This window comes from Phaethon lepturus, unplaced genomic scaffold (assembly GCF_000687285.1).
Source record: "Phaethon lepturus isolate BGI_N335 unplaced genomic scaffold, ASM68728v1 scaffold9495, whole genome shotgun sequence".
Classification (NCBI taxonomy): Eukaryota; Metazoa; Chordata; class Aves; order Phaethontiformes; family Phaethontidae; genus Phaethon; species Phaethon lepturus.
In genome coordinates, this window is record NW_010539918.1 from 1 (window position 1) to 25,138 (window position 25,138).

At 40.4% G+C, this 25,138-nt stretch overlaps 1 protein-coding gene across 1 annotated transcript in view; it reads left to right on the forward strand.

The window, feature by feature from the left end:
* Positions 1-687: 687 nt before the first annotated feature.
* SLC1A2 (solute carrier family 1 (glial high affinity glutamate transporter), member 2) overlaps positions 688-25,138 on the forward strand; it is a 33,467-nt gene continuing 9,016 nt past the window's right edge. The window contains exons 1-8 of the mRNA XM_010287276.1: positions 688-817; positions 2,560-2,712; positions 3,342-3,592; positions 7,340-7,508; positions 10,513-10,639; positions 13,478-13,711; positions 17,408-17,602; positions 21,105-21,239. Coding sequence (XP_010285578.1) covers positions 688-817; positions 2,560-2,712; positions 3,342-3,592; positions 7,340-7,508; positions 10,513-10,639; positions 13,478-13,711; positions 17,408-17,602; positions 21,105-21,239 — 1,394 coding nt within the window. The remainder of the gene's footprint in view (positions 818-2,559; positions 2,713-3,341; positions 3,593-7,339; positions 7,509-10,512; positions 10,640-13,477; positions 13,712-17,407; positions 17,603-21,104; positions 21,240-25,138) is intronic.

Here is a 25,138-nt window from a genome sequence, read left to right on the forward strand (position 1 = left end):
TTGACCTCTGCCCATCGATTCAGCCTGTCCAATTCAATGAAACCAAAGGGTTTTTTGGGGAATGCATAGTTTTCTGACTTATTTTCAGTGGTAGTTGTTCAAGTCACATTAAAACCAAGTTTAAAAAGATTCTTTTGACCTCAGCATTCTGATTATATTACAATAAAATATTAATGTTAAAAAGATATGTTTTAGATTAAAATTGGATCCAGATTAAGCTGGAATGCTTTATTTTGCAAATAAATCCCCATTTTTAAACTCTTTTTCTGAATTGGAATTAAATAAGCTATTAAAATCTGCATTTTCCTACTAATAGAAACTTTGTTCCTTAGCCATCTCTCCTACTTAAGTAGATAGCCATGTTCTTTGGGGAAACTGTATCTTCCGTCTCAAGATCAATAGTTTAGTCTATGACACAGCTGGGATGCTGTGTCTGGTGTATTAGTTCTGCTTACATGTCCACCATTTGAGCGATAACTGCAAAAAAAACCTTACAGGATACATCTTTAAAAGGACAAAACATTGCCATTTCAGAGGCTTCTTCAGAGCAGTAAATGGGAAGTGATGGAATACACATCAGATTCCCCAGTTATATATGATGGAAGTAATCCAGAGTTTTCTCTCACTTTTGGCATCTTGTGCTATAACTTTTACTTAATTTTCATTTTTTATTCTAGTGCCAGCAATATGCCTAAGCAAGTAGAAGTGCGAATGCATGAAAGTCATTTAAGTCCAACAGAGCACGGATCCAGGAACATATGTGTGCAGTTCTGCCAGTCACTCCACAGGAATCTGCTCCTGACTCTTACTGTATTTGGTAAGTTACATCCACCAGTCTGGACATTCCATGTGTATCTGTATTTGTTCATGTAGTAGCACAGACAGTGTCTGTGGTCATCAGCTGTTGCAGCTAAACAGCCAGAGAGTAAATAGGATATGACTTTAGTTCGGGGGTGTGTTGTGCTACTGACACAACACAGAGCAAATCCACACCACTGAGATACATTCTTTATTTGGTTTTGAAGGGAGTGTGATCTAAGTCCCAGGGCCAGTCAGATAAATATCATTCAGTAGAACTAAATGCACTACACATTTTTTCTCTCAGTTATTTGAAATAAAGACAAAAATTCTTCAAAATTTCCTTTCCTTCATCTTTTATCTCTCCGTTCGTGTTCTGCTGCTTTTAAGGTTTGTCTCCATCTCTGTAGCTGTAAGCCAGCGCTCTGTGATCTCATCCTGAAGATTGTCTCTGGCTTTAGCAGCTTCCAAATACTTTAACATTTTATTGTAGTTCACTGGCTCTTTGCCTGTTTCTTTTGCACTGAAAGCCTAACAGCCAAATGCAGCAAATTCATAGACAGTCTCTATTTTGTTATTGTTTGAAAGATCAGCTGCTGCTGGTCTTGAGCTGCAAATTTCACATCCGTATTTTTCAGTCTTCAAAACCCGTACTGCTGAAGTGTGTAGATAGTATTGCTTTGAATCATCTTTAGAAGGTGTCTGATGCAGTTCCAGAAAAAGTTTTAAATACACATATACTTTCCATTATATCAAACTGATACCTCAAAGAGTTATATTTGCTGCAAATCATAAGTCAGGCTTTGCTGTCAAATTTTATTACACTTCAGACTTGGGCTTGGGATCAGGAAGACAAAGGAATCTTGGATGTAATCATAAAATATCCATTCACAAAGACCATGTTGTGAAAGTAAACATGGCCTTTTTTCCTCTAGACTATGCTTTAACAGCCGCAATCCTGAAAGAGGGCTTCAGGTGTTATCACTCTATAAATCTAAATAAGTGATGAAGGGATTGTTTGTGATTTGAGAACATTAGCACAAATTGAAGAGAAGCATGCAGACCATCAAAGAAAGGGAGTAACAAATGAGTACTAAGAATCAAGTTTTCTTCAATTATATGTGCAGTATTCCAGATCAGGTACTCCCTTCCAACACTCCCGCAAGAAAACTTGAATCTGTTTTCCTCACAAGACTATTCTAGGTTTCCTGCAGGGTTTTTCTTAGGCTGTAAAATAGCTACTCATGATGACCTTGTTTTCAAATTATTTCAACATTCTTATGTTAAGAGTTAGATGTTGTACTCTGAAGAGCTGGGTCCTAACCTTGGCTCTTCTGTCAGTTCTGTATGGCCTTGTATAAATCACTTCATCTCTTGGTGCCTCAATTTTGTCAGCTGTAGAGCAATGATATGAATTATAATTGACTATCCCTCAGTGTATTGCAAGGCCTACACAGTATTAGTAAACCTGAACAACATTGTGATTTTCAGCAAATTTGTATTTGCAGAAGCAGAATAGTACATTAGGTGTAAGTTCAGCTGGCAGAAGATTCTACATCATGACCACTTCTCTTTAATCAGGAGATACATGGCAAGCATGTTACAGCCTTGTATTAATCAGAAGACTAAGCCTTCCAAAATCTGTCTCTGCACCAAAAATCAGCTGCCTTATATAACAGTTTTTCTCTAGGCTGTTCTTCTGGGTTATCAATGTGCATTCAGGTATATTTATGTTACCTACCTGCTCTCTTCTTCTTCCAGGTGTTATCCTGGGCGCACTGTGTGGGGGACTTCTTCGTCTAGCAACACCTATTGATCCTGACATCATCATGTTAATAGCCTTCCCAGGAGATATACTTATGAGGATGCTAAAAATGCTGATCCTCCCTTTAATTATCTCCAGTTTAATCACAGGTAAGATCTATTAGCCATAAATACTTTAAGATGCTTGCTACAGATATTGCCTGGTTTGCTTTTTGTGATGTGGGAAGAATACTACTGTGATTCTGTCAGGGATTTTGCAGTTGCGATGTGTATTTCAGAGTTAATTTCTGATTAACTTCATTGGCTTTAATACGTAGGTGCTCCAGTGAATTTATTTGCAAACACATGCACACATACTAACTTCCTGAACATCAGAAATTTATTAATATGCTGTTTCACCTAATTCCTGCAATGAACCTTGCAAATAAGATGGCATGACTCTAGCAAGCCTAGCCTTCTTAAGGCTGTGGTATCAGCCAGACCATGACCAGTTTGCAGCAATCAAGGGCAAAACATGGTATGATCTTTATTTTCGCATGCCTTCTTTGCGATTAGATGGAGTCTTGAATGGTTCTCTTCAAATTAGTAGCAGCAGACATTGTTCACGTAAGAGCTGTAGGGAGAAGCTTCAGTAATGTAGCTAGTGGTGAGAATTTCAGGAGGCACCTGTTAGGCAGTCATTACACCTTGCAAATTATAAAGGATTTTATTTGATGATTATTGAATTGAATATTGAGTTTCAATATATTTGTTTGTTTCTTAAAATAAAACACCTGCAGGACTGTCTGGTTTAGATGCTAAAGCAAGTGGCCGATTGGGTACAAGAGCCATGGTCTACTACATGTCCACCACTATTATTGCTGCCGTGCTGGGAGTGATTTTGGTTTTAGCCATCCATCCAGGGAATCCAAAACTCAAGAAACAGCTTGGTCAAGGGAAGAAGAATGATGAAGTATCTAGTCTGGATGCTTTCTTGGATCTGATCCGAAACCTCTTCCCTGAAAATCTAGTCCAAGCATGCTTTCAGCAGGTAAGTCCTTCTACTTCTTGGTAGTATTTTTTACATTTTTTCCTTACCAGGGATGTCTGTAAAGTTAATGTCATTGTTTAGGTGAATAACATAAATGACGATGCACAGAGAAATACAGGTCTTAAGTCTTGAGCATGTAAATGAAAGAACATTATTTATAGTTGCTTTGGTTTATGTTGTAGTTATTATTTAAATTAATAGATTTTTTAAAAGAAGATTATTTTTAGTTTGTTTTTAAGTAAACTTAAATTTTTTACTCACTTTCTATACAATATATACAGTCATGAATGCTGGCTTGGGCCTGAACAGCTGATGAATTTTGGGATCTTTCACCCAGGTTGAATTGGATTTTAGTTGTTAGTTACAGAGCTGATGGTTCTGCAATGCCCTGTTTGTAATATATGGATGATCTTCATTCCAGATGATTGCCAGTGGAAATGTACCCCAAAACCCAACCTCTCATAACTTCTATTGCTGTCTTAGAGTCCAGACTAGGTAGGGAAAATACAGTCAAGTGGCTGCCCACCTACAGGGTGGCTCCATCAGGCCAGGTTTGAAGCATATTGGGAAAGAAGGATGCTTGCACCATGTGTTGCTTGCTCTGTAAGTAGATAATTTTGTCTGAAAGCTTTTCACCAATGCTTAATCAAAATAGCTTCAGTTCAAGGGATAAAATAAATGAAAAATGCATGCTTTCTAATTTCTGCTTAAGCATATTTCTTGTACCTAAACCGCTTTTTACTGTTAACTACATTGTTTGTCAATAATGCAGTTGTTTGGGTTTTTTTTATGGAACAGGCTTTGTTGCTAAACCTGTTCTTAAGTCTTCCTGTGTGAAATGGCATGATAGCTGCAGCTCTGGTTGTGGCCGAAGAATAAAGTGAAAACAAGAGGGGGAAGGGAGAAGAGGGAGAAGGGAGGGTGCAAGAATGGAGGGCAAGCTAAGCTGCCGAAAGGGCTTGGATTGCTTTACTTTTTCCATGGACTTCCTCATAAAAAAACATAGTCCTTGGTGTTTAAAGAGAGGACATTCTCAATATTTCCAAATCATCATGGGAATGTCAGTCATATGGTCAAACTGCGGGTAGCTAAACATCACATGTAATATGAAATGTATTTTTGCATAATTGAGTGAGGGGAGAACAAGGTGCTTATGTTTTTTTCTTTCTTTCCCTCATTTGAACTGTGGAAGAATGGAGAATTAAATTTCTGGTCAGTTGAAAGTGGTCAAATATCTCAACAAAGGGGAGAAAAAGCAGGAGAAAGAAGAATTAAGCTACCGATGTCAAATAGTTTTCTTGGAACCTTAATATTGCTTTTTCAGTGTGTGTAATATCAATATTCAGGTCACTTCACTGGTTATGGATCACCAGTTCCATTGACCATTTTTTAAAATTAGTGTTTAATTTTATCAGATTCCAAACAAATTGCCAGTGAAAGCCTCTGCCACAAGGCCACCTTTCATTTGCAAAATCAGTCATGCTCCTTTTCAGATGGAACTTGTGCCTTCTATTAGCCCTGAACTCCTCAGTAAGGAGTTAGGCTTTACTGGTGACTCTCTTTATTTAGGAGGAAAATTAACTACTTTTAATGATGTCAGAACATACTTTTTCTTCCTACATTTGTACAGACCCTCTCCATGAGCATTCAGTGTTTTGAGGTTGCCTTAGAAGGAAGAAATCTTTTACAGAAATCTGGTGAAGAATTATTTTGAAGGGTGCACAGCAATGGTACTGTGTAGCTGTGGTCTGTGGAGGAGTTTTACTGGCCTTCCCTTGCGACCAGACAGAAAGCAATGAAGGGATTCACTTGCAATTCTGAGGCAGTCCATTTGCAAACTGAACTCTCAATACTCTTGAATTTTTGTATGGTCCACAAGAAAGTCTTAATTTATAATGAAAACTGCTCTTCCAGCCGACATTTCTGAAGTTTGCTGCTATACCCAGATTATTCTTTATCCAAGTGGGTTTATCTCTTTAAAAGTTCTTCCTAGTTTCTAGGGTCAAGCTAGGTGCTGCAAAGCCTAGTTTCTAGGCAAGTAAATCCCTATTGTATCTAGCAATAGATACAATACTGGCATCCCCAGTGTGAAGTTACCCAGCCTTCACAGTGACACATTGCACATCTTTGCAGCTGCCATGCTAGCACTCATAAACATTTTTATTTTAGTTCAGAAATCTAAGCCAGAAATATCTAAAACCACACTCATATGACTTTAAGTTGAAAGTTTATGACTTTAAGTTGAAAGTTATGTGTCATGAAAGAGAATGACACTATCATCTGTAAATATGACTGTGGCATTTAAATGTTTTTCTGGCCTCAGGTGGTGTTGTCAGAATCTAAACTTGATGTTAGGCTCAGCATTTTTAGTGACTGTGGCCTTGGGCAAAGGAGGGCTGAGGACCTTTGACTTAAGTGACTGTAGTGGAATTTGTGAGTGTGTAGAGCCTAATGTTTTAACTTTAATTTCTGTGACTCGGTTCTTATATTCTGGATACCTCACATAAAAAATACTGTGTTGACAACATCCCTCAGATAAATTTAGACTCTGAAAAAAATGTAAACGTGCAGTAATGTTGGATTGTTTCAGGACAACTGAAGAGTTTCTCATACAAAGCTATGTAGGTTTTCTGACTACATCCCCCTCTCTAGATTTAGACAGCAGGTTTTGAAAGGAGAGACATAAGGTATTTTAAAATCAAATCTGAATCATCATCCATAGTACTACAATGTCCATCTCAAGAGGAAAGAGGTGCAAATGTTCTTTGAAAGGCTAATGCACAGTTTCTGATGCCTTCCTCAAACATGTTTCTAGGAACAAGGAAAGTAGGGAGCAGATGGGAAACCATGGCAAACCAGTCATAGCTTCCTAACCATTTTGCCTGTCCCAGGGCCATGAAGAGGCAGGAAAGACTCAAGGTGTGAAGTGGGAGGAGAACATCGCTTCTAAAAGCAGCAACTCACCGATCTCTCTTTTTCCACTCCCTCTTCCCTTTTTTCCCAGCCGTAAACTCGAGCACATTTGTCCCCCTACCATTCCTTCTCATCTTTCCCTTGACCCTGCCTTTCATGTGCCAGGAGGGCTCCAGAAATATTCAGATGCTGATGTCTTCTTTTTTGAGGTGATCAGATTTAATTTAATAGGTATCTGGCAGCTTTGATGATTTTTCTGTGATCTGTCATTTACAATATTTTAATTAGAGAGCTCAGGGGATGGTGCATATTCCATTTTGAGCTCTTGCAGTCACCAAGTGAAGTGTTGGAAAGGTCCTAAGTTTTTGATTCAAGTTGTCTATCAAACTATGATAACCTGAGCTTGGCAGACCATCCTGAATAACAAGCCTTACTGCAGAGTTGCTGCTGTGACTGATCTTAGGGATGTCTGCCTTTTGGTACTAAATAAATGGTATCAACATGTAACATACAATCTGTGAAGCACCATTTGTGAACCATCTGGACAAAGGGGCTAACTATCTGTAAAATGTTACATTATAGTGGTAAGGAACAAGTATTTGCCATACTTTTCACACTAGAGTAATGAGGAAGACTCCCAGGAATTTGTGACACTTGGAACAATTGAAAAGCAAACTTATTTTTGAAAGAGGGGGTAAGAGGTTGTGGAATGCATGTCTAATCCTTTAAAAATATAGTTCCCTGGAATTTCAAGACTATTATTATTTCCTGATTTCCCATATGGATTACATTCAGTCTGTTTCCGTTCTCATTCTCCCTTTTTATTGCTTTCAGATCCAAACCGTCACCAAGAAAGTACTGGCACCACCACCCATTGAAGGACCACCTAATGTCACTGACTCTGCTTTTGCTATGATGAATGAGACAGTGCGTGAAGCAACACCAGAAGCCCAGCTGGTCATTAAGAAAGGACTTGAATTTAAGGATGGCATGAATGTCCTGGGTAGGGAAACTTTTGCTATCAAATATGTACATCATATGTATGACACAGATTTTGGCTGTGGCTGGGTAGCCAGTGTTATCTAATCTGCTCTTCAGTGCACGGTTAGTCTCCCCAAGTAATCATCAAATGTTATCACCTACTGGGCTGCCCATTGGTCTCTGAGATGAAAATCTAGAGGTCTTACTAGAAGTATGACTGTATCACAGAAACAATCAAGGGAATTATTCTGGATTGGCAGCTTTGCAGGTATGAATTGGAGTACAGTGGGGAAGCATGTAGGAGGTACCTAAAATATCCTTTCATCCTAGAAGTAGCCTACCTAGACTAATACTAATGCATATTGGCAAAACAGTATGGGGGAGAGCTTCAGGAGCCAGTGCTTTGTCCACCCTGTGATGAATTTGAGCTCAGTTGTTTCCAGTAGGTGTCTCAGGCATGCTGAACTAGAATTTGGCTTGAGGCAGAACCTGAAAGTGAGAGGAGGGGTGTGAACCGCACCACCCAAGAAAAATTCCAGAGAGGCTTGACACATCTCTGAGTCACGACTCCCTCCTCCTTTCATCTTGGCTGCTGACCTTTACCACGTGCACATTATGAACAACTGCTGTTGTGCCATCTTGTCTGGACAAGCCAACACGTGGGGGTGGTATAAAGGCTTTGCCTATCAGGAAGATATCCTGAAGCCCCTGTTCAGATTGGGGTGAGGGCGCAGGGGAACAAAAAGCCACCACACCACTTCTGTTTTCTCCTCTGTTCCTAGACTCACCATTTTGTCAGCCCAGAGAGGAGTGCTCCTCCTTCACCTTCTTACTTTCTGTATGTAGGTAAAGTCAGTCACAAATTAGCCTTCAATTTGTAGCCTCATTGGCACACCTACACTTGAAGATACATGGGCTTTGCGGCAGCATGTCCATAGGGCTGAGGCCGACACCTGTGTTTACAGATGTCGTCCTCAAAGTGGGACAGTATGTGGCAGTACCTAAACCACTGCTTTATCTCACTACTAGGCCATCACTTTGTAGGGGCAAATGGCCCCTTACAGACTCCTAACAGCTCATGGGCTGCTCCTGCTGACACAGTGGCTGCTGTGCCTGCAGAGCTTCTCCAGGTGTTGGTGAGTTGGTTGGCAGTGGGTGCTTTGCATAGACATGGGGGAGATAGCACCAGTAAGCTGATCAGAGATGATTTGTTCCTCTGCAAAGCAGCGTGCTCTACAAGAGCCAGGAACCACTGTATTCTGCCTGCCTCCACGGCTCCTCCTTCCATTCAACATCTGTGGGCAGAGGAGCTGCTTTTTTTCAAAGCTGCAAATATTGGCATTTTGTACCCTGCGTGAGGCAGCAGCTCATTGCTCATGCTGTTGCCCTCACCTGCCTTTTTTTTTCCTGGAGCTCTGCTTATGCATTAAAATGAAAGAGTACTTCTAATGTGAAAGATGCACTACATTTAGTGCTGGACTTGTTTTGTGCAGGCTTGGTCATGGATAAGTAAAGAGCTAGAGGGCTGAATACAATTTCTACAAAAAGGAAGTACACAGTTTAGGTGGTAGGTTTGCTGTAGTATTTTGACCAATGACTCTCAAATGTTGCAGAGTTTTTTGGTTTGGTGTGGTTTGGTTTTGAATGAAGAAGTGAAAATTTTGGGGAATTGCCATCCAGCTTGCATAAACTGTACAAGCCAGGCAAATTCCTGCAAATATGAACCAACTTGACTCTTAGTGACTAATGTAGCAGCTTATTTGGTATTAACGAACAAAACCACCTACTAACATTTTCTGATGCAGTGTCTGAATTCCAGGAAGCTACTTGGTTGTTGATTGAAAAGCTTTTCATCATTTCTTTATGCGGTGCAGCACACAAACATATGCTTCACTTCATATTCAAGTGACGCAACAAAGATAGCTTGGTGCTAAAGAATGACTTTCTAGCCAGGAGGTTGGATTTTAAAAAAAGAAGAAAAAAGTCTGGTTGCTAAACCCAATGTGAGGATATAGGACAGCCTGTCTTTCCCAGAATAGTGGTAGCTGAAATTCCTTTCACTTGAATACTTTTGTGTCCTGATGGATTTTTCCTTAGGAATTTCCTAGCTGAGTTCACACATTTGTTAAATACTGAACTCTTGTCATGACTGAAAGTTTATCCTCAAAAGGTGGCTGAAGATTCAAACCATCTGTCCGTATCAGTTAATAATCCCACCATGGACACTGAAAATTGTGGAATGGTAAAGGTTAGCATTGGAGAGACACTTCCAAAGTAATATATGACAGATGCAGTCAGTTGGTTTTTCACACTGATAGTCCAATACTCCAGACTTTCACACCTTAGCATTTAAATTTAGGAGCCAAATGTTACTCATATTGAATTCTATGATTATGTATCCACTGATAGCTGGTTTCAGTGAGGTTAATCTGTTTAATGGGAGTTCTGTGGCTTAGCTTAAAGTGCAATACCCACCTTCTCCTCCCACCCCCACCTTTATTTAACCAGAATACCCCTGGCCTGCAAAAGTTATGTTCTGGGGCTGCTTTGCCTTTCCCTGTACTCCAGGACTGACTAGTCTGTAGGTTGAATCTGTCAAGGGACTTTTGTAAAGGTTTAGAAATATGTTCTTGGTCTCTAGTGTCTACTTTAACAACAAAGATGAGTCATAATATGGTGCTGTGTTGCCTCTCCCATTTGCCAGGGGCTATGAGGTTTCTAACAGTTGCATGGCACTGAGAGGATTATGGTATAGGTATTTTTTTGATGATCAGAACAATTAATGAAAAAAGAAAAAAACATAGTTGGGCTGTGAAATTGGAAACTAGTAAAATAATGAAGATAAAAGATGTTCTGAATATGATCATGAAAGTTGAGAGTGAGTCCTTATCAAAAAGACTCAAGAGATGTGTAATACACTATAGTTCTGGATTAGCAGCTAGTATCAAGACATTGACTAGATGCAAAAACTTCCTAAAAACATGGTTTTACTTGCTTTTTTTTGTCTTGCAATTTTTTCCCAATAGGTTTGATAGGATTCTTTATTGCTTTTGGCATTGCTATGGGGAAAATGGGAGAACAGGCCAAGATGATGGTGGATTTCTTCAACATCCTGAATGAGATTGTAATGAAGTTAGTAACTATGATCATGTGGTAAGTTTTTGAATTCTAACTTCCAGAACAAAAAAAAGATTTAAAAGAACCTCATAAAACCCTAATATAGCATACAGTGACCACAGTTTGTTAGTAAACAATGTGATTAAATAGTTCATTTTTGAAAGCTTTGACAAGTATGTTAGAACCACAGCAGCATTATTTCTATTCAGTGAGGATTATTTAGGACCCAATTTGAAATATTTCTGAAGGTATTCTGTTCTTTGTTTACTGAAATCCAATACATGCAGGTACCAGCAAAGGCCTTCAAATGCCACTGATTATGGAAGTTCATTACATAGGACGCCTAAGCAAGCAAGAACACCCCACATAAGAACACCCAAATCTTCCTTAGTGGTTAGCATAATCCCAGGGTATTAGCTAAGAGGTATAATTACAAAGACACACTGGAGACACACTTTATTCACTGCCTTCTGTAGTAAAAATACTTGACCACCAAATAAAATTCCAGTGGTTTTCAGTGATGTGTAGTCCCTCCACTCAGTTTCTGCAGAATCTGTGTTTTACAACCTCAGTGCAATGGGGTCACTGGAAGCTATCTGTCCTGGTTTTGAAGTATACTCATTCTTAATAATCGGGCTTGGCTTGCTTTCAAGGGAGTTACTTTACCCAATTAAGACAGAGCCCTTGTTTACATTTCTGGAAGGGGATTCTCTCTTTTTTTTGAGATGTTTCTTCCGAGGGCTTCCCTAGAGCTCTTTGTGCACAGTGCCAAGCATGGCCATATCACACAAAGCCAGTTTTTCAGATCATAAAAACACACGGCTACATTTGGCATTGTACTACTGAGTTTCGATTCTCCTAGGTCTTTGAGAACAGAAATAGCCACTCCAAATACAACACACATATCATGGCTCATTGATCTCTGTGATTCCCTGGTGTCCCTGGAAATGATTTCCAGAAAACGGAATAGGGTGCGTGAAGCACAAGTCTTCAGCATCATCATGGTTTCAAAGGGAGACTGTTATGGAGAAGCAATGCAGATAGCAATAGCGATGTGGAAATGTGTAGAACAAAAAAAAGAACTTGGAGCAATGACTTTGCATTCCTGTTATGCTTCTGCTTTTCTGTAGATAATCTTGCTGCATAAAAACACAGTTGTTTTTATTCACAAAGCCCTACTGCTTTCAGTAGTTATTGTAACCTGCTGCTCTTGACTCTCTGTAGAGAGACAGTGACTATACTGTCGTAACACTTCAAGAGCTAGAATTTACTCTTACTTCACTTAGCACTAGTTGGTACACCCGAGACATAATACCTTGCCTACAGTATAAATTTTCTCTAGTAGCCGTGTTGCAATGGCAGGAAATATTCAAGTTTAAAGAAATTTACTGTAAATGTTTATTTTTAATGATGTGCTTTTTATTTATCTTTTTTCTGAGAAAGGAGATTGATGTTGGGAATTCCACTTGTTCATCTCTGTCTAGAATTTTTAAAGAACTCTTGTGGCCAAAAGAGGGCTTTTTATGTGTGCTTATATTGGGAATTCCACTTGTTCATCTCTGTCTAGGATTTTTAAAGAACTCTTGTGGCCAAAAGAGGGCTTTTTATGTGTGCTTATAAAGACAAATGCACTTTATGCAGACTTACATTTTGTTTGGTTTATGGTTTCTCTGCACAGACAGCTGTTAAGTCTCATGGCAACTCTCATGACTCTCGGGAGCATGGCATTTCTACACAAACATAAAACAAATCAGACATCTGGCTCTGACACCATGTAATTCTTTATAAGAATTAGGCTTTGTTGAGTTCATTGAAGCCTGGCTTTTTATGATAAGTGGTATAACAGTTGTCCTTTGCATTTCAAGTGACTGAGGGCTTTCCAGGTTTCTGAAGCAATGTGCTTCAGAAACCATGAGAAGTTCCTAACAGAAAACATGAAGCACTCTGAAAGTCAGTTTCCTTTGTATGGTCTTTAATTAAGCATCCAAATTACTAATCACTTTTGAAAATACTCATTACCATTTGTTTTCAGAGGGGCATTTTGTTTACTGTTTCTCTACATTACACACATTACTTTCTCCCAGCTTGATTTTTAGAAAACGGATAAAGTGAATGTCACTTAAAAATATATCATATACTAACTTTTACCACTGCAGGTATAAATATTGTCTTCTATCCATGCACTTTTAGGCATTTTTCACTATAGCTGATTATTATGTTTATTTTTAAAACAATATCCATTCATTTCAAACTTTTTTATTAACATACTGTGCTACCGTTATCATCCTACTTAAAAGTTCCATTTATGCCATGGGGGAATCACATGACTGAGGTGACAAAAACCCTCCCCTAAGTAAGTAAAGCACATAATTAATGAAGAATCCATAAAGTAAAAAGCATTTGTCTAAATTATTGAAAGAACATAGTGGAAACATTTGCAACCTTCAAGATAAAAGCAATTCATTTCAACAAACAGTTTAACTGAAGCAAATAATGGAAATCCCTGAAACCAGATAAGCAATGGGTTGTAAAAGTTATGTATTAAGAACAAATACTGCATCACTCTTCATAATGTCCAAACCTGTGTAACATTATAGTATTCTTGTACGATGTTATTCCAGGATCAAAGACTATTCAGGAAATGCATATGCCATTCAGTGGGATGGAATAAAATGTAGTAGATGGGGAATTTGCTGGAGACAGCCATTTTTTTTTTAAAAAGATGTGTAAGCTGTTCCATCAATTCCTGATCTGCCATCTTAGTGTTAAGCCTAAGAGCCCTCTACTCTTTCTGCAGTCTATAATCTGTTGAGCACAACTTTTATGACTACACTGCAAAGACTAGTTCTGTCTATGCTTGTTCTCCTTCTCCAGGTATTCCCCTTTGGGCATTGCTTGCCTGATCTGTGGAAAAATCATTGCAATAAAGGATTTAGAAGTAGTTGCCAGGCAACTTGGCATGTACATGGTCACTGTGATTGTGGGTCTTCTCATCCATGGAGGGATCTTCCTGCCTCTGCTCTACTTTGTGATAACAAGGAAAAGCCCATTTTCATTCCTTGCTGGGATTTTCCAGGCATGGATCACAGCACTAGGCACAGCTTCCAGGTACACTTGAGAAATAACAGGTTGCTTTATTTTTTAGCAGATTATTAGCTGCTGTTCAGAGATAATACATCTGCTATTCTGACCTTCACTGCAAAATCATTTTATGGCATTGAATAAAAACTATTTTTGGTCCAGACATGTTGAAATAAATATAAATAACCACACACCTTCAGGATTTTTTAGAGAGGTTGTACAAGCCAACCGCAGAGAGTTGGGAGACCCACTTTTTATCTTCTTTTGTGGCATTGTCCAAATTACTTGTGCAAATTGTGTTAGCTCTGTACTTGTTTCCTCAACTAGGAGACAGTGATAATTATATTTATTTTGAAAGCATGCTAAGACCAATCTCATTGCATTGGGGGGAAAAAAATAAACAGTGCTAGGTTTCAAAAAAGAAACGAAAAAACCTCTCATTTGAATCCTTTTTCTATTTTGGCAGCATAAGGGGACTTCATTGAAGAGCTGAGCATTTTAGACTTGTTACTAATGCATGAAACAGACTCAACAAAGTATGTAGGCAACTCAGCTCAGTAATAAATTGATGCTTTGCATTGGGGTAGTCAGTAGATCTTGAGTTGAAAATATTTTTCAGTTAAATACCGTATTTTAAAGTTGTTTTGTTCAATAAATGTTTTATTTCTGAAGAAAATTTGATCTTCCATATTAATTAAAAAGGTGAAAAAGCCTAGCTCAAAACTGACCATCAGAGACTTGAGCAGTCTTGATTTCAGGAATGCCTTGAAAGAACTGTAATTTATCTGCCTCTTTGGGTCAAGCCAAAACACTCTGCTGAACAACTTCTCCCATGATGAATAAGAGGCTCTGGGGGCACCTTACGGATGTGCATAAACATCTGATGGGACAGTGTAAAGAAGATGAAGCAAGACTCTTCTTAGTGGTGCCCAGTGACAGGATGAGAAACAGGGGACACAAATTGAAAAACAAGAAATTCCATCTGAACACAAGAAAAATATTTTTACTGTTATTTACTGTGATGATGGTTGAATGCTGGCACAGGTTGTCCAGAGGAGTCGTGGAGTCTCCATCCCTGGAGATACACAAAACCTGTCTGGGCATGGTCCTGGGCAACCTGCCCTAGCTGTCCCTGCCTTGAGCAAGGTGGTTGTAATAGGTGACCTCCAGAAATGCCTTCCAACCTCAACAATTCTGTGGCTCTGTGATAAACAGTGTGGGATTATAGGAGATACAGTCTGTCCAGGAGTTTCACTAAACCACAGATTCCCTAAGGCATTTCTTCATTGAAGTGTTCAAGCTTCCACTTAGATTTTCAAGACAAAATTTATAGTGCCCATACACAACATTTGTGGGGTTTTTTTCAGCATGAAGTAATGTTCTTCTGCTGGAGTACCAAATTGGAAAAATGTAGGGGATTCTAAGTGATTCTAGCACATGGATTTACCTGGATACTAGCTGTACCACCCGACTGCTGTCCAGATCTGAATTTCTGGCTAAGCAGAAGTGGACCAGTTTGTAGCACCACAGGCAAGTGACCACATGACAACAATCACCATCATATGGTCTAACCAGATACCTCTGGAAGTTGCAAATGCTTCCTATTCGGGGAGCTATTAAAGCTCTTTGACCAGGCTGAGGAACCATGGAAGGCATGTAAGTATTGTGCTCTTCTAATAAACCTTGTCTCCATGGCCTGCACCCATTTGTCCTTGCTCATGGTGGAAGAACTGAAGGGGGAAGATATTTGCATAGCCCCTGCCTGCTAAGCCCACTGGCGTTCATTGCAACAATAGTAGGCCATGGCTGGTACATACTTTGTGGTGATGATCTGATTATTTGTAACAGTAAAGGTAAGGTGGGACTTGTATTTCTGCAGAAAAAGAACCTTATCTGATTGAGTTTCAATGTGTGATAGCAAACTACATTTTCTATTCTGGTTTTCTTTTAATAAGATATAGGAATATCTTTGCTGTAGGTGGCAAAGTGATCCAGGAACTGACCTGAAAACTGATTAACTGGTTAATGACCCACTAGGTATTTTCTTCTATCTGCTATAAATATAGCTGCCAGAGTAACTTAGGAGAGAATATACTACATTGTTTTTGGAAAGTATGAATTCTCTCCGATTTGACTAAACCCACAGAATATTAAGCATTGATGACCTTTGATTAAAAACACAGTAAAATAAATCATATTTACAAATATATTTGTAAAAATGCTAGAACACAAATGGTTGGTACCATGTATCTGGCTTACAAACCGGTTAAAAAAATCACTTCTGTGAACAAAGAATGGTCCAGTCATTTGAGCACAAGGTGGGGATCTAGAAGCTCATATCTTCTAACTCATATTTCCATAGATGTGGGACAAGAGGAGTCATTTAGGAAGTGACTTGGGCATCTACTGGTCCAGAAGGATTTGGGTTTTCCATAGATCCCATGCGAGATAGGTCAGCCTCATGTGCTTGTTCCACATAACCTAGGACATGTATTTTGACACTACATTTTTATAGTTAGGTATCTCAATCATTCCTTAATCTCAATTTTCCATGGTTTAATTATCTGTAAAATGGAAAGATTGCATTTTTTGTACCCAGTATCATCTCTTTGGTAGTGGATGAATGAATGAGTTGGAAAGATCCTGAAGTTGCAAGGCACTAGAAACAATATGCTGTGAGTATTCATCTAAGAAAATTTGGTGACTCTAGTCCTTTATTCTTCTATGGGGAAATTAGTATTTTACAAAAATGGGCAATGACACCAGAATTAGTGGGATACAATAGTGACGACCTTTGAGAAATTCTGCCAACTGAAATGAAGAAAAGTAAATAAACCACACCAGATGTGCTCCAGCTGCTTCTGTGTGAAATATCAGTTAAAAGGAATTTCCCCAGGTCTACTTTCTTTTCTGAACAGCTTCTCAGGCAACAACCAACTTCATTTAGTGATGGACTTGACCTCAGAGGTAACACAGAAAAGTAAGGAACTAAAACATGTTCCTGTGTTGAGTTTCATGCTTGTTGCAGCAAGTCCTTTGCCTGAGGCAGGCAGTCCTGCTAGGGAAGGGAAGAAGTAAGAGATATTTGCATCTACAGGGAAAAAGAGTATGTTCTGTTTTCAGCAGTGTTTTTTGGTGAAGGTGTTTTATTTTGAGCAAGTGAATTTATTTTGAGCCTGAACAAAGGCAAGGAACTGTGGATCTGTGCAAGGAGCTATTCCCCTCTTCTAGTCATCTTTCTAGTCTATCCTCCAGCTGTGTTTCATACCCTTTCCTTTCCTCCAGTGTCTGGGAACTCCGTGGGTTGCATCTTTTTGCCTGGCTTTTTGATTCCTTAATGCAACATTGATTTCTCCCTTCAGAGAAAATTCACAATTAAAGAGATTTAGGATTTGTCCCTGCACTCATAGTTCTGTCCATCAAAAAAAATCTGGAATTTGTCTTTTTGAATGAAATGCAAGAAATAATTCATAAATGAGTCTGAAAAATTCATCTATGCTCTCTCAAGCTCTCGTCCCTACTTCAAGTCATGTTCATGTCTTGACCCAACTCCAACTAAGTGTAGGCTTAATTTTAAAATTGGCTAAAAATGGCTTGAATCACAGCAGAAGGTAGAATTAGAAAATGTGAACAATGATAGCAGAATTTCTGACTTTGCTCCTTTATGGGTATATATTATGTTGTAATTATGTTTCCTCTACTTTTTTGCTTTCCCTCCTTCAGTGCTGGAACATTACCTGTCACATTCCGGTGTCTTGAAGAAAATCTAGGCATTGATAAGCGTGTAACAAGGTTCGTTCTTCCGGTTGGAGCAACTATTAACATGGATGGAACTGCCCTTTATGAAGCTGTGGCTGCCATCTTTATAGCACAGATGAATGGAATTGAGCTGGATGGAGGTCAGATAGTTACTGTGAGGTCAGTTCAAAATACTTGTAGGCTTTGTTTCTACAGACTATAAAATGTGAAGCTATGGGTTGGATGTCTTCTCAGTAGCTGTGGGATTCACTGTGAAATCCATGAATTTCTACTTATGATATGCAAAGGAATGTCATATACATAGATCCTGGTTCTCAAAATGCATTTTCAATCATTTGCAGCCTTAGTGCATGCTGGTGGTGTTTTACAAAAGGTTTTGCAGCTGACAATACAATGTGAAATACAGCATTCTCTGTCCAATGCAATGCCTTTTTTAGTATAGAGGGACACTACAAGTGATATATGGGGCATTAACTTTCTAGAATGTACCTGTTTATATACACTGGAAGAAAAAAGTGTATCTAAAAAATGTATCCATGTATTTAGGTTTGCCTGTACTTTTTCTGTGACTTTGGTGAACAGCAAATAAAATGGAATGAGAATAGCCCAGCCTGAGGGTGAGATTGCCTGCAGCATGGTCTGGATACTTTCAGACTTTTTATCTTTAACCCAGCCAATATTAGCTCTATTCTTTTCATATCAAATCGTCATGTTATGACTGCTGCAACTAAAGTTAATTTACAATGGAAAATTTGATGAAGACACCAGGCCTAACATTTTGAATAGTTAAAATGGAAACCACAAGTGAAGGCTACCAAGTTTGCCTTCTTCCTGTAGATTTCACACACCCACCTTTCTTTTATTAAACCCCTTTAACACTAAAGAAAGTCCTGCAAAGGGATGTCTAATTCTATGTTTCTTGCCCAGCTATACTAGTTCCATATTTTCCACATCTTTACCTCCTGCTCCAACTCCTGAAATAGTAAAGCCAAGGTTTGTAAAAGGTTCAGGCCTGCTTCTAATGAAGGCAGATACTAGACGTGCATGATGCATATTTGTTGCTAAGACTGAAAACAGTCATTTCAGAGAGTCCACATATTAAACTAAATTGAGACAAGGGAAGTTCAAGTCAGGAATCAGCTGTTGTCCAAGAGATTTGGTAGGCTTCAACTCGAGTTACTCCTCTTCTACTTCTCTGATGGACTCGGTCGTTAGCTCTTCCTGATCTCACCATTTCAAAGCTGGTGTAGCAAGCTTAGTGACTCACATTTACTAAGCAGGCAGCAATTTTGGTCTATCTTTAAGAAAGCCATTGGTTCTCCTCTCTATGCAGTACAGCATTTTTGCTACAACAATATGACAAGAACTATCTCTTGAGGTGGCAATACAAATGAATGAAAGGTTATTAGGTTTTGTCTGTCAAATCCTGTTTGTGATACTGAGGATATTCAAATGTCCCATGCATAAATTCATGAAGACTTAATTAGCCTTTGACCAGCTCTAGTTCCTTCATATTGGTCATGTAGGCACAGGCAGTGGAAGCAGGGACAGGTATCCTGGGAAGAGTATAGGGATGCTGCCCGATTGTGTAGGGATGTGGTCAGGAAGGCCAAGGTGCAGCTAGAGCTGAACTCAGCAAGGGATGGAAAATATTATAAGAAGGGCTTCTATGGGTATGTCAGCCAGAAAAATCTGAGGTACTCAACGACTTCTTTGCCTCGGTCTTCACTGGCAACCTCTCTTCCCACACTTCTTAAGTGGATGGACTGCAAGACAGGAACTGGAGGAACAAAGTCCCTCCCACTGTAAGAGAAGATCAGGTTTGAGACCACCTGAGGAACCTGAACATACATAAGTCTCTGGGACTTGACAAGATGCGTCCCAGAGTCCTGAGGGAATAGGCTGATGTAGTTGCCAAGCCACTCTCCATGATATTTGAAAAGTCTTGGCAGTCAAGTGAAATCCCTGGAGACTGGAAAAAGGGAAACATTGAACCCATTTTTAAAAAAGGTAGCAAGGAGGACGCTGGGAACTACTGAGCTGTCAGCCTCACCTCTGTGCCTGGGAAGATCATGGAAAAGATCCTCCTAGAAGCTATGCTAAGGCACATGAAGGACCACATCCTGGGCTGCACTGGAAGAAATGTGGCCAGCAGGTCGAGGGAGATGATTCTGCCCCCCTACTCCACTCTGATGAGACCCCACCTGGAGTACTGTGTCCAGCTCTGGAGCCCTCAGCACAGGAAAGACATGGACCGGTTGGATCGGGTCCAGAGGAGGGCCACAAAGATGATCATCGGGATGGAACACCTCTGCTATGAAGAAAGGCTGAGAGAGTTGGCGTTGTTCAGCCTGGAGAAGAGAAGGCTCTGGGGAGACCTTATTGCAGCCTTTCAGTACTTAAAGGGGGCCTATAAGAAAGATGGGGACAGACTTTTTAACAGGGCCTGTTGCGATAAGACAAATGGGTGATGGTTTTAAACTAAATGAGTGTAGATTTCGACTAGATAGAAGGAAGAAATTTTTCATGATGGGGGTGGTGATGCACTGGAACAGGTTTCCCAGAGAGATGGTAGATGGCCCATCCCTGGAAACGTTCAAGGTCAGGTTGGATGAGGCCCTGAGCAACCTGGTCTAGTTGAAGATGTCCCTACTTATTGCAGGGGAGTTGGACTAGATGACCTTTAAAGGTCTCTTCCAGCCTAAACTATTCTGTGATTCTAAGTAGAACCTCTGATTTCCTGTCTTCTTTGGGGGAGGGTGATCTTCGAAATGGTAGCTAAGCCAGACTCTGTTTAGTCCTTAACAGTGCTACCTTCATTCCCTTCCAGCCCTGTAAGCACTGCTGTGGGAATGTTGGCAGGAGCATTTCCTCACAGACCTTGAAAGCAATCCCTTACCAGTTCAGGCTGGAAATGCCTGAGGAGCTGGCACCATGTACAGAGCCTGACAGCAGAGCAGAGCATCCTGCCTGCATACCTGCTGGACCTACCTGGGTGTTTAGTAGGCCAGGTTGCACTCTAACCCAGACACCTGACAAACATATTGCAACCTGGACTGTCTAGGTCAGACCTGGCCATATGCAAGCTCTAAATCAGGGTAGTATCTTCACAGATTAATTCAGTGGCTAATGGCTGAGGATTTCCCTCACAGAGACCTTTTTCCCCTACTTCTGTGTTGGAAGCACTTTCGGATTTGTTGGATACACCCACAGAAGTACAACCATGTTACTCATGTCTGTGTTTAAAAAGACAAAGATAACTTTTTCTTTCCTTTCACCATTCCCCTTTCCCCTTTTCCCTTTTTCCTTTCCCTCCTTCTCTTCCCTGATTTTCTCCCTTTGACCTGTTCTCTGAGATATTTATTTTCCATTCTTCATAGGATTGCCGAATGATGTTGATATTTGTTATGGTCTGTATTTTTACAAACATTTGGAGCACAGACATTCATTCACATAGATCTGGCCTCCCCTAATAAATATTTTTGGTGAAACACAAGCGTGAAAACTACAGCCTGAACTTACCATGATTTATCATAATAGTTGTTAGTTTTCTGGGAAGAACGCATTAAAAATAAGACTTTCCTAATGGTCACATGAATATGCAATGAAAGTGTATGTTCCTTCCTTTTCCTGCTACCCCCATTTGATTTTTGTTTTGCAGTTTGACCGCCACCCTTGCAAGTGTTGGAGCTGCCAGTATTCCCAGCGCAGGACTTGTTACTATGCTTCTGATCCTTACTGCAGTGGGTCTTCCTACCCAGGACATCAGTTTGCTTGTTGCTGTTGACTGGCTTTTGTAAGTTGTGGTGACCCTACTGCTCAGTGCAGAAAAAGTAGTGAAATAATGCTTGTCCACAGTGCTTTTCAACCATTGATCTTAAAGAACTGTAAGACTCTCCTCTACAGATGAAACAAAGGAAGAAATAGGCTATTTGATGAAGTAGGAGACACTGAAAGCAGCTTCTCAGCTGGTACAAATTTTTATAGAGCTACTGAAGCCAGTTTCTATGACCCAAGGATCTTGTAAGAACCTTGGGTTCACGCTCATATGTTTTCTTCTTCCTAATGATGCCTTTTCATAACAGACATAGCTCAAGAACAGTTTTCTGATCTTTGCTTCCATATTTCTATTTCTTGTAGTTCTGGTCTAAAATTAAGGACGAATGCTGAAAATGCATGTTCCATCAGGATGTTGTTAGCAAGTTACAGGGTGATTTGGGCATTTGTAGTATCAAATGTTTTATGCTCCTAGTGGGAAAAGTCTGTATCTTTTTGCACATAAGAAAGTAAAATACTTTTAAGAAAGAAACTGTTCTAGGGTGAGATATAAACCAAAGATAAATATGAAAGCAAACTGAAAGAGAGAGGGTCATTCCCTAGTTTGATTTTACTGACAGATCCCTCAAACTAGGGACTTTCATTTTCAAGGACTTGAAATCAAAGTCCGTCAGTGCCATTGCAGGTCCTCCAACAAGAAACAGCTAACCCACAGATAGTTTTCCAAGGCCTTTGTTTTTCAACATTTGAATACAGAAACTGTAAATATAGACAGAGTATATGCCAAGCCACATCCTTTCTCATGTTGTCATTTGTCAATGTGGATATCATTCTGTCACCTGTGCAGAACTGACAGGGACTCAGTAGTCCTCTAAGTTGTACTGGCCTCCAGAGGCTTTTATATTGTCCTGTACTGCTTGCAGCACAGTATATTCTGGTCAACAGCCATCTCTCCCCAATATTCTTTTACATAGCAAAGATGTACGTTTCTGTTGTGCCAGCCATGGTGCCCAGAGATGTAAGTACCACGCTGTAAGATTTCTGCATTTCATTCCACACTAGCAGCCTCAGCTGCCCGCTTGTGGTAGTTTTCAGTCCCAGGTACGCTACTAAAATTATGCAAAAAGGAATAGCAGAGTTGAGAATGTGAAGATAAAATAGAAAATTAATTTTCTGTCATTATCTTCTGGCTTACTGAGAGGAATTCAAGAACTTGGTCAATCCTCTGACATGTATTTTGGATCTACTGCTATACTCTTTTATTACTTGTGTTGTCAGTAAGGGTTTCGAAGAATAGCACGCAGCTCTGATTTCTGCTTCAGGGAAAAATAAAAGAGGAATTTACAGCTTGGGAAGGCAAAGGGAAAAGATGACTTACAATATCATGATATTATGACTCAGAATCGTGACATGAGGCAATGTTCAGCAGTCAAAGTACAGCTGGCTTAGGGAAAAATGTGATATTCTGTGAGTTTATTACATTTATGAGGTCATGGTTGAAAACAGGAAAGCAGCATAGGAATCTGCAGCTGAGAGGAGAGCAAAAAGGAGGTGCATACTCATTTTAAATATATGTTTTTGCTGGCACTCAAAGTAAGGCAAATAGGTAGGTTTCTGCCGCTGGTAGGAGTACATGCAAAAGGAGCCTGTGGTTTGTTTGGTTTTTTAGGGAAATGTCATTTGAAAATATTCCTGTGGACTGAGCAGCTCTGCCCACTAGCAAACCTCAGAGCTGTAAGTTTACCAGCAGTTCTGATCCACTAGTAGGTGTTGCATTTCAGGCTCAGCTTCAGCAGCGTAGTTACCGCTGGCTTATCCAACCCTGCTTAGGAAATAAAAATGTCTGTACTGTGGTGCTGTGGCAGTGATGAATGTAGATACAGGAAAGATAGTACTTCTGAAAGGAATATTTCAAGGTATCTTTCCAAAATAAATGCCAGGCAAAAGAACCTTCCAGCACAGACGGTTAGGTTTGGATCCTTCTGGCCTAACAATCAGCAGTGCAATTGCAGTGTGATTCAGAATTGAAAGGTAGATGAAAAGCTCTGTGTCACACCACTAATGCTGCAAAGGTAAGACAAAGTTTGTTTGTGGAAATGTTGTGCTAATTAACACATGTCAACAGCTAATAGCTTTATTTTCCATCTTCCAATGGTTGTGTTGTGATAGCTACATTGATCAAATCAGATATGGTAAACGATGCTGCTGACATCGCTGATGTTAAGAAAAGGTGCACAAGCAAACTTTTGAGCAAGCTTTTGGGCACCAAAACCAGACCTAAAGAATATCTGAAACAAAAGGTCGTAAAAGGCTGGCTCCATCGGCAGAATTTTGGGGTTTCTGAGCACGGAGCAGTTTACATGGCACCAGGCCTGCTGGCAGCAGATGGAGTGCAACCATCTCTAAGGAGGAAAAGGATTCTTGCTTATGAGCTGGCGGGGCTCATCAAGAGGGCTTTAAACTAGATTTGAAGGGGGAAGGGGATAAAACCAGGCTCACTAGAGGTGAGCCTAGGAGTGCCGTGCCAGAGTTGTGGGTAAAATCGATAGTCCAGCTCAAGCGCACCTACACCAATGCACGCAGCATGGGAAGCAAACAGGAGGAGCCGGAAGCCATTGTGCAGCGGGACAGCTATGACTTAGTCGCCATCACAGAAACATGGTGGGATGCTTCTCATGACTGGAGTGCTGCAATGGATGGCTATAAGCTCTTCAGAAGGGATAGGCAAGGAAGGAGAGGTGGTGGGGTGACTCTGTATGTTAGGGAGAGTTTTGATTGTATAGAAATCAATGATTGTGAAGACGCACTCGAGTACTTATGGGTAAGGATGAGGGGGAAGGCTAATGAGTCAGATATCCCTCTGGGAGTCTGTTATAGACTACCCAACCAGGATGAAGAGGCAGATGAAGCATTCTACAAGCATAGAAGTCTCACAATTGCTAGCCCTTGTTCTTGTAGGGGACTTGAATTTACCGCACATCTGCTGGAAGTATAACAGAGCAGAGAGGCAACAGTCTAGGAGGTTCCTGGAGTGTGTGAAAGATAACTTCCTGACACAGCTGGTAAGTGAGCCTACCAGAGGAGGTACCTCACTTGACCTACTGTTTATGAACAGAGAAGGACTGGTGGGAGATGTGGTGGTCGGAGGCCGTCTTGGGCTTAGCGACCATGACATGATAGAATTCTCGATTCTGAGTGAAGGAGGGGGTCAGCAAAACTGCTATCACAGACTTCCGGAGGGCAGACTTTGGCCTGTTCAGGTCACTGGTTGAGAGAGTCCCTTGGGAAACAGTCCTGAAGGGCAAAAGGGTCCAGGAAGGCTGGACAGTCTTCAGGAAGGAAATCTTAAAGGCACAGGAGCAGGTGGTCCCCATATGCTGCAAGACGAGCTGGCAGGGAAGACGACCAGCCTGGCTGAACAGGGAGATTTTGCTGGGCCTTAAGGAAAAGAGGAGAGTTTATCACCTTTGGAAGACGGGGCAGGCAACTCAAGAGTACAGAGATCTCGTTAGGTCAAGCAGGGACAAAATTAGAAAGGCAGAAGCCCAGCTAGAGCTCAGTCTGGCCACAGTTGTAAAGGATAATAAAAAGTGCTTCTACAAATATATTAACAACAAAAAGAGAGCCAACAAGAATCTTCATCCCTTATTGGATGTGAAGGTGAACATTGTCACCAAGGATGAGGACAAGGTTGAGGTACTTAATGCCTTTTTTGCCTCTGTCTTTAATAGCCAGTCCAGGTATCCTCAGGGTATTCAGCCCCCTGAGCTGGAAGACAGGGATGGAGAGCAGAATAAACTCCCCATAATCCATGAGGAAGCAGTTAACTACCTGCTACACCACCTGGACACCCACAAGTCTATGGGGCCTGATGGGATCCACCCAAGAGTACTGAGGGAGCTGGCGGAGGCCCTTACC